This window comes from Polypterus senegalus, chromosome 7 (assembly GCF_016835505.1).
Source record: "Polypterus senegalus isolate Bchr_013 chromosome 7, ASM1683550v1, whole genome shotgun sequence".
Taxonomy (NCBI): domain Eukaryota; kingdom Metazoa; phylum Chordata; class Cladistia; order Polypteriformes; family Polypteridae; genus Polypterus; species Polypterus senegalus.
This window is the reverse complement of record NC_053160.1, coordinates 155,085,302-155,098,509: the sequence shown is the minus strand read 5'-3', so window position 1 is coordinate 155,098,509 and position 13,208 is coordinate 155,085,302. Positions and strand designations below refer to the sequence as shown.

The 13,208-nt window shown below is 37.8% G+C and overlaps 1 protein-coding gene across 1 annotated transcript in view; it reads right to left on the bottom strand.

The window, feature by feature from the left end:
- Positions 1-1,047: 1,047 nt before the first annotated feature.
- Positions 1,048-13,208, bottom strand: part of slc25a46 (solute carrier family 25 member 46) — a 60,849-nt gene continuing 48,688 nt past the window's right edge. Inside the window, exons 7-8 of the mRNA XM_039759418.1 lie at positions 11,756-11,813; positions 1,048-1,784 (exon numbers count right to left, since the gene is read on the bottom strand). Coding sequence (XP_039615352.1) covers positions 1,206-1,784; positions 11,756-11,813 — 637 coding nt within the window. The 3' untranslated portion in view covers positions 1,048-1,205. The remainder of the gene's footprint in view (positions 1,785-11,755; positions 11,814-13,208) is intronic.

Here is a 13,208-nt window from a genome sequence, read left to right as displayed (position 1 = left end):
AGATTTACCCATAAGTGTGTCAATTCCCGATTTTGAGAGGAGGCCAATTATGCCGCCCATGCCATTGTATTGTAATGGTGACCAGTTGAACAGTAGGCTTTGCTTGCCGACTTTTCTGTCCATTCTGTCTGCTCATCCTGGAGAGGCAGACAATGTAAGGGTTCCTTTCATTCTTGTGAGGTAACTCGCAACACCTTTCAGCTTTGTAACCCTTCATCTGGTGGTGTGCACCTTGCTACCATTGACCTTGTTGGGAGTGTGCGAGCAGCTACCGCGTCATCGATGAGGATAAGCTTCTATCAATGGACAATCAAAGACCAACAGAGAGGTTTTGTGTAGTTTTTGTGGATGGAAGGTGTAAAAGGAGATCAAATGTTTATGTGCTCTTCATGAGGAAATTGCTTTAACTTGCTGACGTACATAAGAGTGGAGACAGCTCTTGAAAAATAGTCAAAAAAGTGTGAGTGCTGCAGAGTACTGGGGGTAGCCATCAAAATGAAGTACTGGTGAGGAATTGGGAGGAACAAGAGCAACAATACTCTCAGACAAAAACAATGAACGATAGACAGAATCCGAATTACAACTCGGGGGGTTACAGATTTGCCAACGATGACGAGGTGAAAGAAGCGGCGTGTATCTGGCTTTGCCAGAAAAACTCAAAACATTTTTGTAAAAGCGGGGCCGTAAATAATGGTTTATCTTGTAAGACTGTGTTAGCTGTAGAAAGGAAGAAATAAGCAATCTGTGCCAGCAAACATTGTTGAAAATGAATAGAGTCAAACTTGTAAATGGCTGCAGATAATAAAATGAAATAAAGTAGTTTGTGCTTAAATAAATCTCAAGCATTAAGACTTTTATTTAAATGGTATTAGTTATAAGTTTGGAAAACAGCAGCAGAAGGCTTTAAGCTGGATTGATCCCTAATGATCCACTACAGTGGACATTCATTTCAGGGCCAGGCTATGAACTCTAAAATTCAGTACATAGTTAAGTGGATAACCTAAATGGTGTACTTGAAAATAATAAAAAAGAAAAAAAAAAGATAACCAAGATTCAGTTTTTCTTTATTTCATCCGGCAGGTCAATGTAATGTATTTTGTTTTATCAAAGGATCACAGAAAGACAAAGAAACTGCTCTCACAACAACAGGGATGACCACAGGAACTTTATCCTAAAATCGAAAAAAAGTGCCGGCATTTTTGATTTCAGGCTGAATTTTGCAAAAGTACAGAATATATAATTTTGGTGATTTGTAGGACAGTTGCATGCAATGAATACTGGACAACGATGGCGCCAAAGCCTTTATAAAATCCCAACAATCCTTCCTCTCGGTTGATCACATTAATGCAGTCTCTCATTCCTTCAAACTGTGTGTTAATGGGAAGCACCTCAAAGCCCAGGTCTGTGTTGTCAATGATTGTGCGGGTTCCTTGGATATGAAGGCGATGCAGTACCGTCTCCATTGGGTACAACAAGACGTCGGCACACAGATTAGCTGCAAAACTTGCAATAAGTTCAGGAAAGTAGGAGTCGAGCATACTCTGTACCGAATCACTGCCCTCGGCATTAGGACGTGGCGGTGACTTCTTCTGCAACACAAGCAGCACCAGCTTCTGAACTGCAGAACTTATAATGTAGTGGAGCACTCCATGAGATATGGTGGGAAAGATCAGGCCCCAGAGGGGGAGCAGGCGTTTGCTGTGCGGGACACCCATTCCAACAACTCTTCCAAATCCTTCTCTGAGGCAATCCAATATTCCGGGATTATCACGAATGATCTCACTCTGTAAATAAATATTCAACAAAGAAACGTCTGTCAAAATACATATATAATACTTTTGGTAATGTTAAAAAAAACAAAACAAAACAAAACAAAGTACATCTGATTGAGAGGCCACAGTTTAAGACTCCTGCACCCGGTCATTCTCCTTGTGTCTACTCGAGTTGTGGTCTTAGTACTTTGGTTTGCAAAAGAAACACGGCTTCAGTTAACTGGAGGCTCCAAACTGGTCCCAGTTTTAGGTGTGTGTGCAGAGTGGTGCTATGTCCAGGGCTTTTATTAGGGCAAGCTCTGGTCCCCAGGACCCCCAACTAGATAAAGCAATTTACAGGCAATTGTATTATGTTAGGTCAGTTTAGTAGGGGTAGCAACACACACAATTAAATAAAGTGAAGACTGCTCGAGATGTCCTTTTCATGCCATTTTGTATATTTTTGTTACTCAAGAATTTCCTTCCTCTTTTAAAAGATGGATAATTTTTGTACTTTTCATTTTAAATTTGGGGTCATACTCAACAAAATATATAGGGTGAGTCAAATTATGTTAACACCAATGGATTTTTTTTATCTCAACCACACCTTTGCAGGTCAATGGATAGGTCATGGTGGACCCTGATTTGACACCCTGTGATTTCTTGTTATGGGGTACGGTGAAGGAGGACGTGTATAGCAGGAAAGTTCGTGATATCAATGACCTGAAGGACAGAATCCGAACTGTGGTATCATCTAGGTGGTGGTGATGGTACTGTTGCTCGTTGGATTTTGTGTGTTGAACATGATGGCGAAGAGGCTGAGACATTCCTGTAAATCATCTTGCACATATGAAGTATGTCTGGTGAATAAATTGTTTCCGCCATTCAAATTATACATACAGTATAATCAAGATTGTTCCTAAATTCTCAGTGATACGAAACAACCAAATCTCTGCTATAAAATATGCTTTACTGAATTGACACATCATGCACAAAATCAGGTACCACAGACTCAAAGATGTATCAATTTAACAACAACAACAACATATTTTATGACCAGGGATGTGAACCTAAACATAACAGCTATATTAAATAAAGGAATACTAATGCTGAATCTGCAAATCCTGATTTCTAGTTCTTTTCAACAATAAGTATTGCTTTAAATTTGAATGCAGGGCAAGAAAGGATATAGTTTTTCATGTTCTTCATAGTTCTAGCAGACTACAGTAGGTTAAATATTCACTTATACAGAGGCGGCCACGGTTTGCATTCCGGGTGTTCCCTGCCATGAGTCTGCATGTTCTCTGTGTGGCTTTCCTCCCACCGTCCAATGACATGCTGGTCAGGTGAACTGGCAACACTAAATTGGCCCACGTGTGTGTTTGTTCACCCTGCAAATGGACTGGCATTCTGGCCAGGGTTTGTTCCTAGCTTGCACCCTATGCTGTCTGGGATAAGCCAAAGCCCCCCAACTTTGACCCTGGTCTGGATTAAGCAGGTTAGAAAATGAAACGACTACCATTAAAGAATCTGTTAATTCAAAGAGTTCCAACTTGTGACATTTTATCTTCCCACTTCTTTCTAAATTTCAAGTTGGATTTTTGGGAGAACTGTGAGGATGCTATTAATTTGCTACTAACTACACACAAAAAAAGCAATTAAAGATGAGGTCTTATTTTTTTTGTGAAAAAGAGCTCAGTAAACGCATTAAAATGTACTGCATCACTCCAAACACAATATGATCACAACAATGTCATTTATTGTTACAGATTGCCAGATGCATTTTTTATATGTCTAACTGAGATGAAAGGTCAGCTTTACGTTACAACTCAGAATGTTATCTCCCACTAAAAAGAGAATTCTCATGAGATCTCTAATTGGCGAACTTGTACTTCTTGTCCATCGGAAAGCACATGAACACAGCACAAGAACTGAACACAAGGTGGGAGACAACACTGCACACAGACATTCACACACGCCCATGATGACACAGACATTTCAAAGATGTGCGCTTAGTTTGGACTTTTAAGTTATCTGAGGGGAAGTGCATTTGCCTTTGGGAAAATCAGAAAGACACATTCAGCATAGCAAAATTTTGAAAGTCTATAAAGAAAATGGCACAGCTGACTAGAACCAAAGATATCTTGTAGAGAGACATGTCTAGCAATTCAGAAGGCAATAATGACTAAGTGATGACGCAACTGAAGAAATCACATACTATGTGTGGTTGTAATTGCACAACTGAAATGTTTAATAGGGCAGCCTTCAACTCCAGCCTATTAAACTTCCTACGAATCTGAGCAGGTCTAACATTTGAGATTTTTCTGATGCTTATTTTCATGTGTCAGCAACGTGTGGTTGACTTCCTAGAAACTAACATCACCTCTTACTAAACAGAATTGGAAATATCAACCGAAAGTTTCACCCATCCATTACTTTAGTGAAGAGCATTACCCAGGCTTAGTAACCAAGTTGCAAAAATGGCAAAAAACCTGCTGCAACTTGCTTTAAAATGCCAAATAACTTTGCACCATACTCTAAAGCTATGTTTTGTAACAATACAGAACAACAGATTTTGAAAAGAACTGCTTTATTAGTATAGCTAGAGCTTAATTGTTGGTAATTTATATATTCATCATGTAAAGAAACAACACACCGAGTAAGGCAGTGAGGAGGCCTGCATGCATGTGAGCTAGCAGGGCCGAACCAATATGAACACTAGAAGAATTGGCTGTAAAAGAAAACAAAATAGTGAATCAGAAAAAATAAACACTGCAGAGAATCTTATTTAAAAAAAAAACAAAAAACACCACAGTACGCGTCACACTCATTTACACACATACACCATTCATTCATATTTGGCCAAATCAGAGACATGTATCGACCACAAGGCAGACTAAAGAAAGCACTTGTAGGTGAAAACAGATACACTGTAGAAGTTGTGAAGAAAACATGTACAATAACTCATGAATCCTCTGCGGTACAAGGGTGAAACTATCACAGTATCTGCTTCCTGAAGAGATAAAACAGAATTATGAAGACTACATTGTAAGATTGTCTTGTCTTGGTAGAGTTCTATATTCTTCTACTATCCCCTTTTGTATTATTAATACGTAGCCTTTGTCAGGATCCCTCAAATCTCACAGACTTACCACTGTTTATAAGGTATTGTACTATGCAGTATAACCTCTCCCCACCTTCCCTTCTACATTTATGACCTCAGGTAATTAAGTTACACTTTAAATAATGTATTAGCGACAATATTCATAAATAATAGCAATAAGCAAAATACCTTTGAATATTGGCAACCATACAATCTAATAAATGCTGATGTATAGTTTCAGGTGGCACACAGCCTTGTTTCATACTTAAAATGTCTCTAGTCAAGTCCTCATTTGCGGTCAGCTTTCTTCAGAACATGCCACATGCCTGTCTCAATATGGCTGCCAAGCTGTGCTCTTCGTTGTGTTGTCCTTTTCAGTTCATGGTGTGTGAGATGCTCCTTCATCAGTTGGTAAGTAAGAGAGGGAGGGGTAAAGCAAGCAAATTTATAGATTCTCTATCCAAATCCTACAGCCAATAGGGCATCATGGCATTTAAAGACTTCTAATACAAGCCAATTCCAAACAGCCATACTTCAAAACAATGGGACACAGAATACCTTCACACTTGCCCCCAAAACCATTTGTTAAGGCGAAGCTTGCCTGCTAGATAGATTGGCTTTCCTGTGGGGGTTGATTGTGAGAGTCCTGCAGAGAAACATTTGCCAAACTTGTTTTCGGCACTTCCCTCAACCCTGTCGTAAAATTACAAAGACTCATTCCTAAAAGGGGGGAAGGGGTTCTTAACCATCAAAACCATTACTGTTTTTATCAATAATGTAACGCTAATATTACATTGCTTTGACTAAGTTACAAATAAAGACATACAAAATATTTATCAACTTATATGCAAAATTTCACACCACAACAAAGAGGAAAACCTCTCCTCAGAATCTCACAGGGACTACCTTACAATTCACAATACATGGTGATCAGTAGAGTTCTGGAACAGTCTGGATTAGACAACATGAACCTATACTGAAGTGATGACTAGGGGAGTCTAAGATAACCCAAAGCACAGCACTTCAGCTGTGAAGCATCAAGGAGATAAACGTTAAGAGTCAGCCATGCACCTCCGCCACTGGCCCTCACTTCATCATTAATGATTTAACTAATAAACCAAAGCAGCAGGAGAACTTCAGAAGTGTATAGAAAAATGCTTCCTGATTATGAACCACGAACGTCTTGATTTTACGAGTCAGCAGTCCTTACTGCTGCACTACCAAAGTGGTTGTATTAAAGGCGTGTCAATGTTGCACCCTAACGCGAGTTCTTTTTCTGCAGTTATATTCTTGAATAAGAGTGTACTTGTTTGGTTATACTTGTACCTTTTGTGAAAGTGTTTATTTGGTATTTGGACTTCAGGCTTCACACATTATACACTTCATGTCTACATTTTGTCAATCATTACTAAAACATGAAAAACGTTTCTGTTTTAACGATGTGATGTACATAGATTGTTGTTGACACGGAACACACATGAAATGCATGTATTCCAAATAATGATATATTATTTACCCTCTACAACACCAGGCTACTCACACGCAGGTAAACAGACTTGAGCTGAGAGAACCTTCTGTCGTTTCTGTGTTGGTGGGGGGATGGATAGCAGGCTGCTTGCTGCTTGTGTTGATCGACACATTTACAACACAAAAGACGCTGACGGAGAGGTGCGAACGGATTTAAGATGGTCCAGGATTATGAGTTTTGTTTTGTAGGCTTTGGTAGTTCTAGTGTTAAACACAAATACTAAAATACACAAACAGCGACTGACCAAACCATCTCTGTATTGGCAATGCTGCTGTGTTGCATGAATAATGTAGTATTATAGTATAAATAAAAGGAACTGCAAATAAATAGTAAGCAGAATAAACCTGCCATGTGTTGATTTATCCATTTTACAGTTTACTTATTCCCATGCCAGAGCATAATCTGGTAAAATCAGGTACAAGAAAGAAAAACAAAACCCAGAAACCTGGACTTGGATCAAGGCCATCAAAAATCTTACTCATTCATAAACTCACACTTGTTGATGATGAGTTTATTTTGAGTCGCCTATCACTCTAATAACCACATTGAGAGGAAACCAAAGAAAACCCATACAGACAGGGTGGCAGAAGGTACAAACTCCTCACATACAATCTCCAAACTTCACACTGAACCCTGCTGATGTTATTTTTTTTTTTAAAAAGGATGGTAGTGTCCTGTCCTTAGCCCATTTCTAGACAGGGTATAAAAATAGAAGAATTGGTATTGTGCATAACGTGGGCTGTCTCTGTCTGACCGTTTACACTGCTGCATTTAATTTAATGACAGGATACTGAACATATTAGTAAAAATATTATGTTACATTGGTTTTCCTTTAGAACTGATTTTAAAATACTATTAATTGTATATAAAGGTTTCAATAATCTTTCTCCTCTGTAAATTTTGAAGCACCTTTCCCTCTAAATTACAAATTGTAACATTAGATCTTCGAATGGTGGTCTGCCTATTATTCCAAAAGCACAGCACAAAATAGAGGTGAAGCGGCTTTTTACTGTTATGTACCCAAAATCTGAACTGCTTTACTGACAGAGATAACACCAGGCTACCAATGTGGAACATTTAAAAAGCTCTTCAAAACCCACTTTTTTAGTTTGCTTTTCTTGTAACTATATTTTAGTTATACTTAATCTATTATCATATTCTTCATAATCACTAGTCTCTGCTTTCCTCAGCTTTCTTTCCTGTTGTGTTCCTGATAATGGATGGATGGATGGATAGCTTTCTCTTTGCCACTCTCCCATAAACGTAAGAGTGGAGAAGCACCCAGAAAACAGATGTTGTCTGCGCAGTCTCTGATCTCAGCCACTGCAACATTTTAGACCTCTTAGAAATTTACAAGACCTAGGAAGGACATCAATCGGCTGCAATTAGTTCAGAACGCAGCAGCCAGAATCCTAACTAGAAAAAGAAAAACTGAGCAAATTTCACCAGTTTTACTGTCATTACATTGGCTACCTGTGCCATTTAGAAATGACTTTAAAATACTGCTTATGGTTTACAAAGCCTTAAATAATCTCACTCCATCCTATATTTCAGAATGCCTTTCATCTTACACTCCAAATTGTAACCTTAGATCTTCAAATGAGTGTCTGCTTATAATTCCAAGAGTCAGGAATAAAAGAATTGGCGAGGCAGCCTTTTGCTGTTATGCGCCTAAAATCTGGAATACAGTACTTTACCAACAGAAATTAGCCTGGCTAATACTGTGGAACATTTTTTAAAACATTTCTAAAAACTCATTATTTGAATTTGGCTTTTTCGTAGCTACATTTTAGTTGTATTCCTTATAGACTATACGGGTATAGAGTTACCATATTTGTCAGGGCCCTGTAATCTTTACTAGTCCCCGCTAGTCTCTGCTGTCTTTTCTGTTTTTTCTGAGGTGGTGAGCTGCACCACCACCACCTGATCAAGATACCACACAGCCCCGTGTGGTACGGATTGACTGACAAAGAGGAATGACTTACGACCATTTATGTTAGGTAGAATGGCCAGTGTGGGCTGGGTGGTCTTGTGGCCTTGGAACCCCTGCAGATTTTGTTTTTTTCTCCAGCTTAAGTGGAGCTTTTTTTTTCTCCTGTCCTCTCACCCATCTGACCTTATCACCAGACTTGTCCTTAGAGACTTATCATACATCCTGACATTGTATATAAGGATGCAGCTTTTCTAGTTGATGTTTACCTGTTTTTAAGATCATTTAGATTTTTTTTTTGTTACTTAATCTTTAATCTTATTTGTTTTTCTTTTCTTGTAACTTTGTCTTCAGTCTCATGTAATGCTCTTTGATCTACATTGTTTGTAAGAAAATGTGCTATATAAATATAATTCCTTCATATCACAGTAACAATTTTAATCTTTATTTAGTCAGAGAAACAATTTTTTAAACTGAATGCTACTTTTTATATTGTCATTTATTATTTATCTATCCATTTTCTTAGATAAGATAGATAGATGGATAGATGGATAGATAGATAGAATTAACTTATTTAGGGTGCAAAGCTTTAACAATCTTTGGAGAGGGCACCACTTTTTTATTCATCACAGAGTGTTATTATGGTAACTTTTTATTTTATTTATATATCATAGGTCTGTTGGTGGCTTCCCTCAATAGACGTCTTCATGCAAGATCACTAGACAGATTTACCGCAGTCCAATACTCTTTGAATATAAATCAAGGGATATTATGCACAGACAATGTAACACACTAGTAAGACCACATCTAGGGTATTGTGTTCAATTATGGTCACCACATTGAAAGAAAAAGACATAGCAACACTTGAAGCTGTGCACAGGAAAGCAACCCAGTGCATCCCAGGACTTAAGGACATGCTGAACTCTGACAGACTCTGACAATTAAACCTGTTTAGTCTCGAGCAGAGGAAACCTGGGTGGGAACCTACATCCAGGTATTGAAGTCCTTAAAGACATTTATAAGGTAGATCCAGTAGAAGTCTTTCAACTTAATGGTGAATTATGCACTTGAGTACACCAGTGGAAATTATGGGGAAGTGCATTTAGGACTGAAGCCAGAATGTACTTCTTTACACTGTGATGGATGGTCAGGGATTGTGTCCTACTGAGAGGCCTGGAAGAGCAGAGGACCAGGAGAAGGGCGATTCATACACCGGGACATGAGATGGCAGCCCCTGCCCCAACCCCCCCCCACCCTGGTTGCATCGGGGTTTAGAAGCTCAAACCTATTGGGGTCCATGGCCACCGCTGGGGGCACCTGGACAGCACCAGAAACAAGATCTGCAGCACTTTCGCCACCCCAGGAAGTGCAGCCTGAAGAAGAGATAGATTCACAAGCACTGCTTCCGCCACACCCGGAAATGCTGCCGGAAGTTAACCTGGAGCACTTCCTGGTGCACTATAAAAGGGGCCGCCTCACTCCATTCAAGGAGCCGGAGTTGGGTGGAAGTGGACGGAGCTTGCGAGGAGACGAGTACAGTTGGCAGAAGACTCGAAAAAAAGGGACTGAGCCTTGTGGTTACTTTGTGCACTGTGTACTATGCAGAGAAGAAAATAAATGTGTGTTTCGACATCGTGTGTGTGTCTGTCTGTAGTCAGGCTGGTCTTCTACAACGCAAAGAGTTGTGTGAATCTGGAACAAACTACCAAGCTATGTAGCTAAAGCAGAAACCTTGCCAACCTTTAAGAAGTAGCTGGATGAGATATTGGGACAAGTTCGCTATTAACTATAACATGCAAGCTTGATGGACTGAATGGTCATCTCGTTTGTCAAAGGTTCACATGTTTAAATTTCTTAAGGACTAATTTAACTGGGCCCTAAGAGACACTCAGTGACTTCTAAAACCAACTGGCTGCACCAGTGATTAGTTAGGCGTGTCATTTTAAAGGGTATAAATATTTTTGCAATCACTTATTTTGTGTTTTATTTTTTAATTATTTAGACCACTTTGCAGAGATATGTTTTTACTTTGACATTAAACTGAATTTTTCTGTTGACCATTGTCAAAAAGTCCAATTAACTCCACTGTGATTCAATGCTGTATAACAATAAAGAGTGAAAACCTCCAAGGAGGTGAATAATTTTTAGGTACTGCATGCATGTGCCTGTCTAAGTATATTTGTGCTAAATTAATTGTTTGTAGGCTGCTGGGTTAAGATGATTGCTTTTGCTCTTAGGCTGTGTGTCTATTATAATCATTTATTTTTATGAGTGTCATCAACTTAAATTCAGTACAGTAAAGCACGATAATATAATTTAAGTTGTGTATTACATAAAAAAAATGAAACTTATATTTTTCATGATTTATATACAGTAGTTTAGCAATATTTAATACAGTGGTACCTTGGTAAACGTCCGCTTTGGAATAAGTCCAACTTAGTATACGTCCTGTATGGACGCGAAAAATTTTGCTTAATATACGACCTTTGTTTGGAATACGACTCGCGTGCTAGAACACCGCAAGCTATCGTTGTTTACCTCACTTGAGACAAAGCCATGACTGCCCACGAGTGTCAGTACGCCAGTTGCTAGCATTCCGTGAACAACCTGCGCTATAACTCTCTGTGAATTTTCACGTGATTTTGTGTTTTTTCACGTAAATTTTAACTGATTGTTGAAAAGTATGAAGGTGGCATGCGTATCTGGGACTTGGCTGCTGCATACCGTATGCCGAGAATGATGGCATCTACGATTGTGAAAAACAAAGACGTTATCAAAAAGTAAAGTGAGGTTAAATTTTCATTTATTTCATCTAATTGCTTTTGTATTTATGTATTTTAGTATTAAGCAGCGTTTAAATTATTTTATACAACCCCATCAATGTATAATATGCCATTAACATGATTTTTTTTCATTAATTAATGAAAATTAATCATTTTCCCTTTATTTCTTATGGGAAAAATTTGTTTGGTATACGTCCAAGGATCTGGAATAGATTAAGGACGTATACCGAGGTACCATTGTACCATTTTTGTAAAAATATGACCATAAATTGACATAATTCTTTCCTGACTGAATGCCATTTTCCATCTGTAATAATGGCATAATGTGTGCAAAAGTTTAAAGAGTGAAACTTTTTTATATGTTCTTCCACAGCAGTATCAAAAGCGAACATCTCTTTCACAAGATGTCTCTTCTCACCTCTTGGAGGGTGACGTGCTCATTAAAAGCATGATGCTAAAGCACCCTGAAACATTTATTTTAAAACTCAGTAAGTATAAAATAACATGACCATGTACACTTCAGATATTTTAAAATAGGAATTTTTGTTACCAGTTTCACTCCAATTTTTACAGACCTTCTTTTCTGAAAGGCTAACCATTTTGAACTGCTCATATTTGGAACACCTGAAACAACTATTCATGAATGTAGATATTACTTACTTGCACAGTCTCAACCAGGCTAGCAGAATAGAAGGGCATTGCGACCACAAATGTCAATCTGTAAAACAGAATGGGGGAAAAACAAATTATTGTGATGTAACTGATCACTACAGTTCCTTGAAACTCTCCTGCATTGATAAACTGGTCGAGCAGTTTATTAATTATTGTACACACCCTTAAATCAAGTGATTTGATCAACCAAGTATCATTTATGTCTTTTGGACAACTTCGGAATACTAAAGTGTCTAAACCATCACACCCAATGCATCTTGTTGTATTTTTCAAACCAGTCTTACCCATTATAGGACAGTAGCTGTGCAAGCAGTAATACAGCAGACCGACAATAACAATATGTTGTTTAAATACTTTCGGTATGGGCTCTCAACATTTCTTTTTTTTTTTTTTAACTTTATACTGACTTGTCGCAAGCAATTAAACAAAATTTAAACCACACCAGTAGCTTTGTGCTCTGAGAGTGACACAAATGAAACTTTGTCATGATGGGTTCACACAACACAAACTGTTTAGAAATGACTGTACAACATGTACATCTTTGAAACAGAATCCAAATGCAACTTGGTTTCGTTGATTCATCTTAACATTGCTCTCCTAACAACCATTAAAATGTTGGGGATGTAATTATTGTATGTGACGTGTGTCTGTAACAAGAAAGAGGGCCCTGCACATCAGCAAAGAATGAATGTCTGCTGAATATGAAGCTGCATTTAGCTTTGTGTCATTGAAGTAACAATTTTAATATTTATTTAGTCAGAGAAACAATTTTTTAAACTGAATGCTACTTTTTATATTGTCATTTATTATTCATCTATCCATTTTCTTAGATAGATAGATAGATAGATAGATAGATAGATAGATAGATAGATAGATAGATAGATAGATAGATAGATAGATAGATAGATAGATAGATAGAATTCACTTATCTAGGGTGCAAAGCTTTAACAATCTTTGGAGAGAGCACCACTTTTTTATTCATCACAGAGTGTTATTATGGTAACTTTTTATTTTATTTAATTATTCTTTGTTATTAATGTTATTAAATTAAATAATTGTTAAAGTTTTATGCTTTTTTTAAATTACCCAGATTATAGTCTCACAGGGCCAGTCATATTGGAGACAACCATGAGTGAACTTTGCTAAAAGGTGCATAGTAACAATAACACCTCACGCGAGCTACATTTCTTAACCAATCTAACAACTCATGAAGTAGCTGCAGTGATTTTAAACCGCAGTGGTGCTCTTGTTAACCTGGTGTGATGGGCAGCAAGCTTCTGATAACAATAAACAGTCTAAAACTAAAAAGACCCCTATTAAACATATAGATGTGTGTTATGTCTCCAGAGAGTACATGGCAAGTGTTAAAAATAAATATAACCTATTGCTCTCTAAAATTAGGAGAATACATTGACATTCAAAGATATCAATACACTAATAA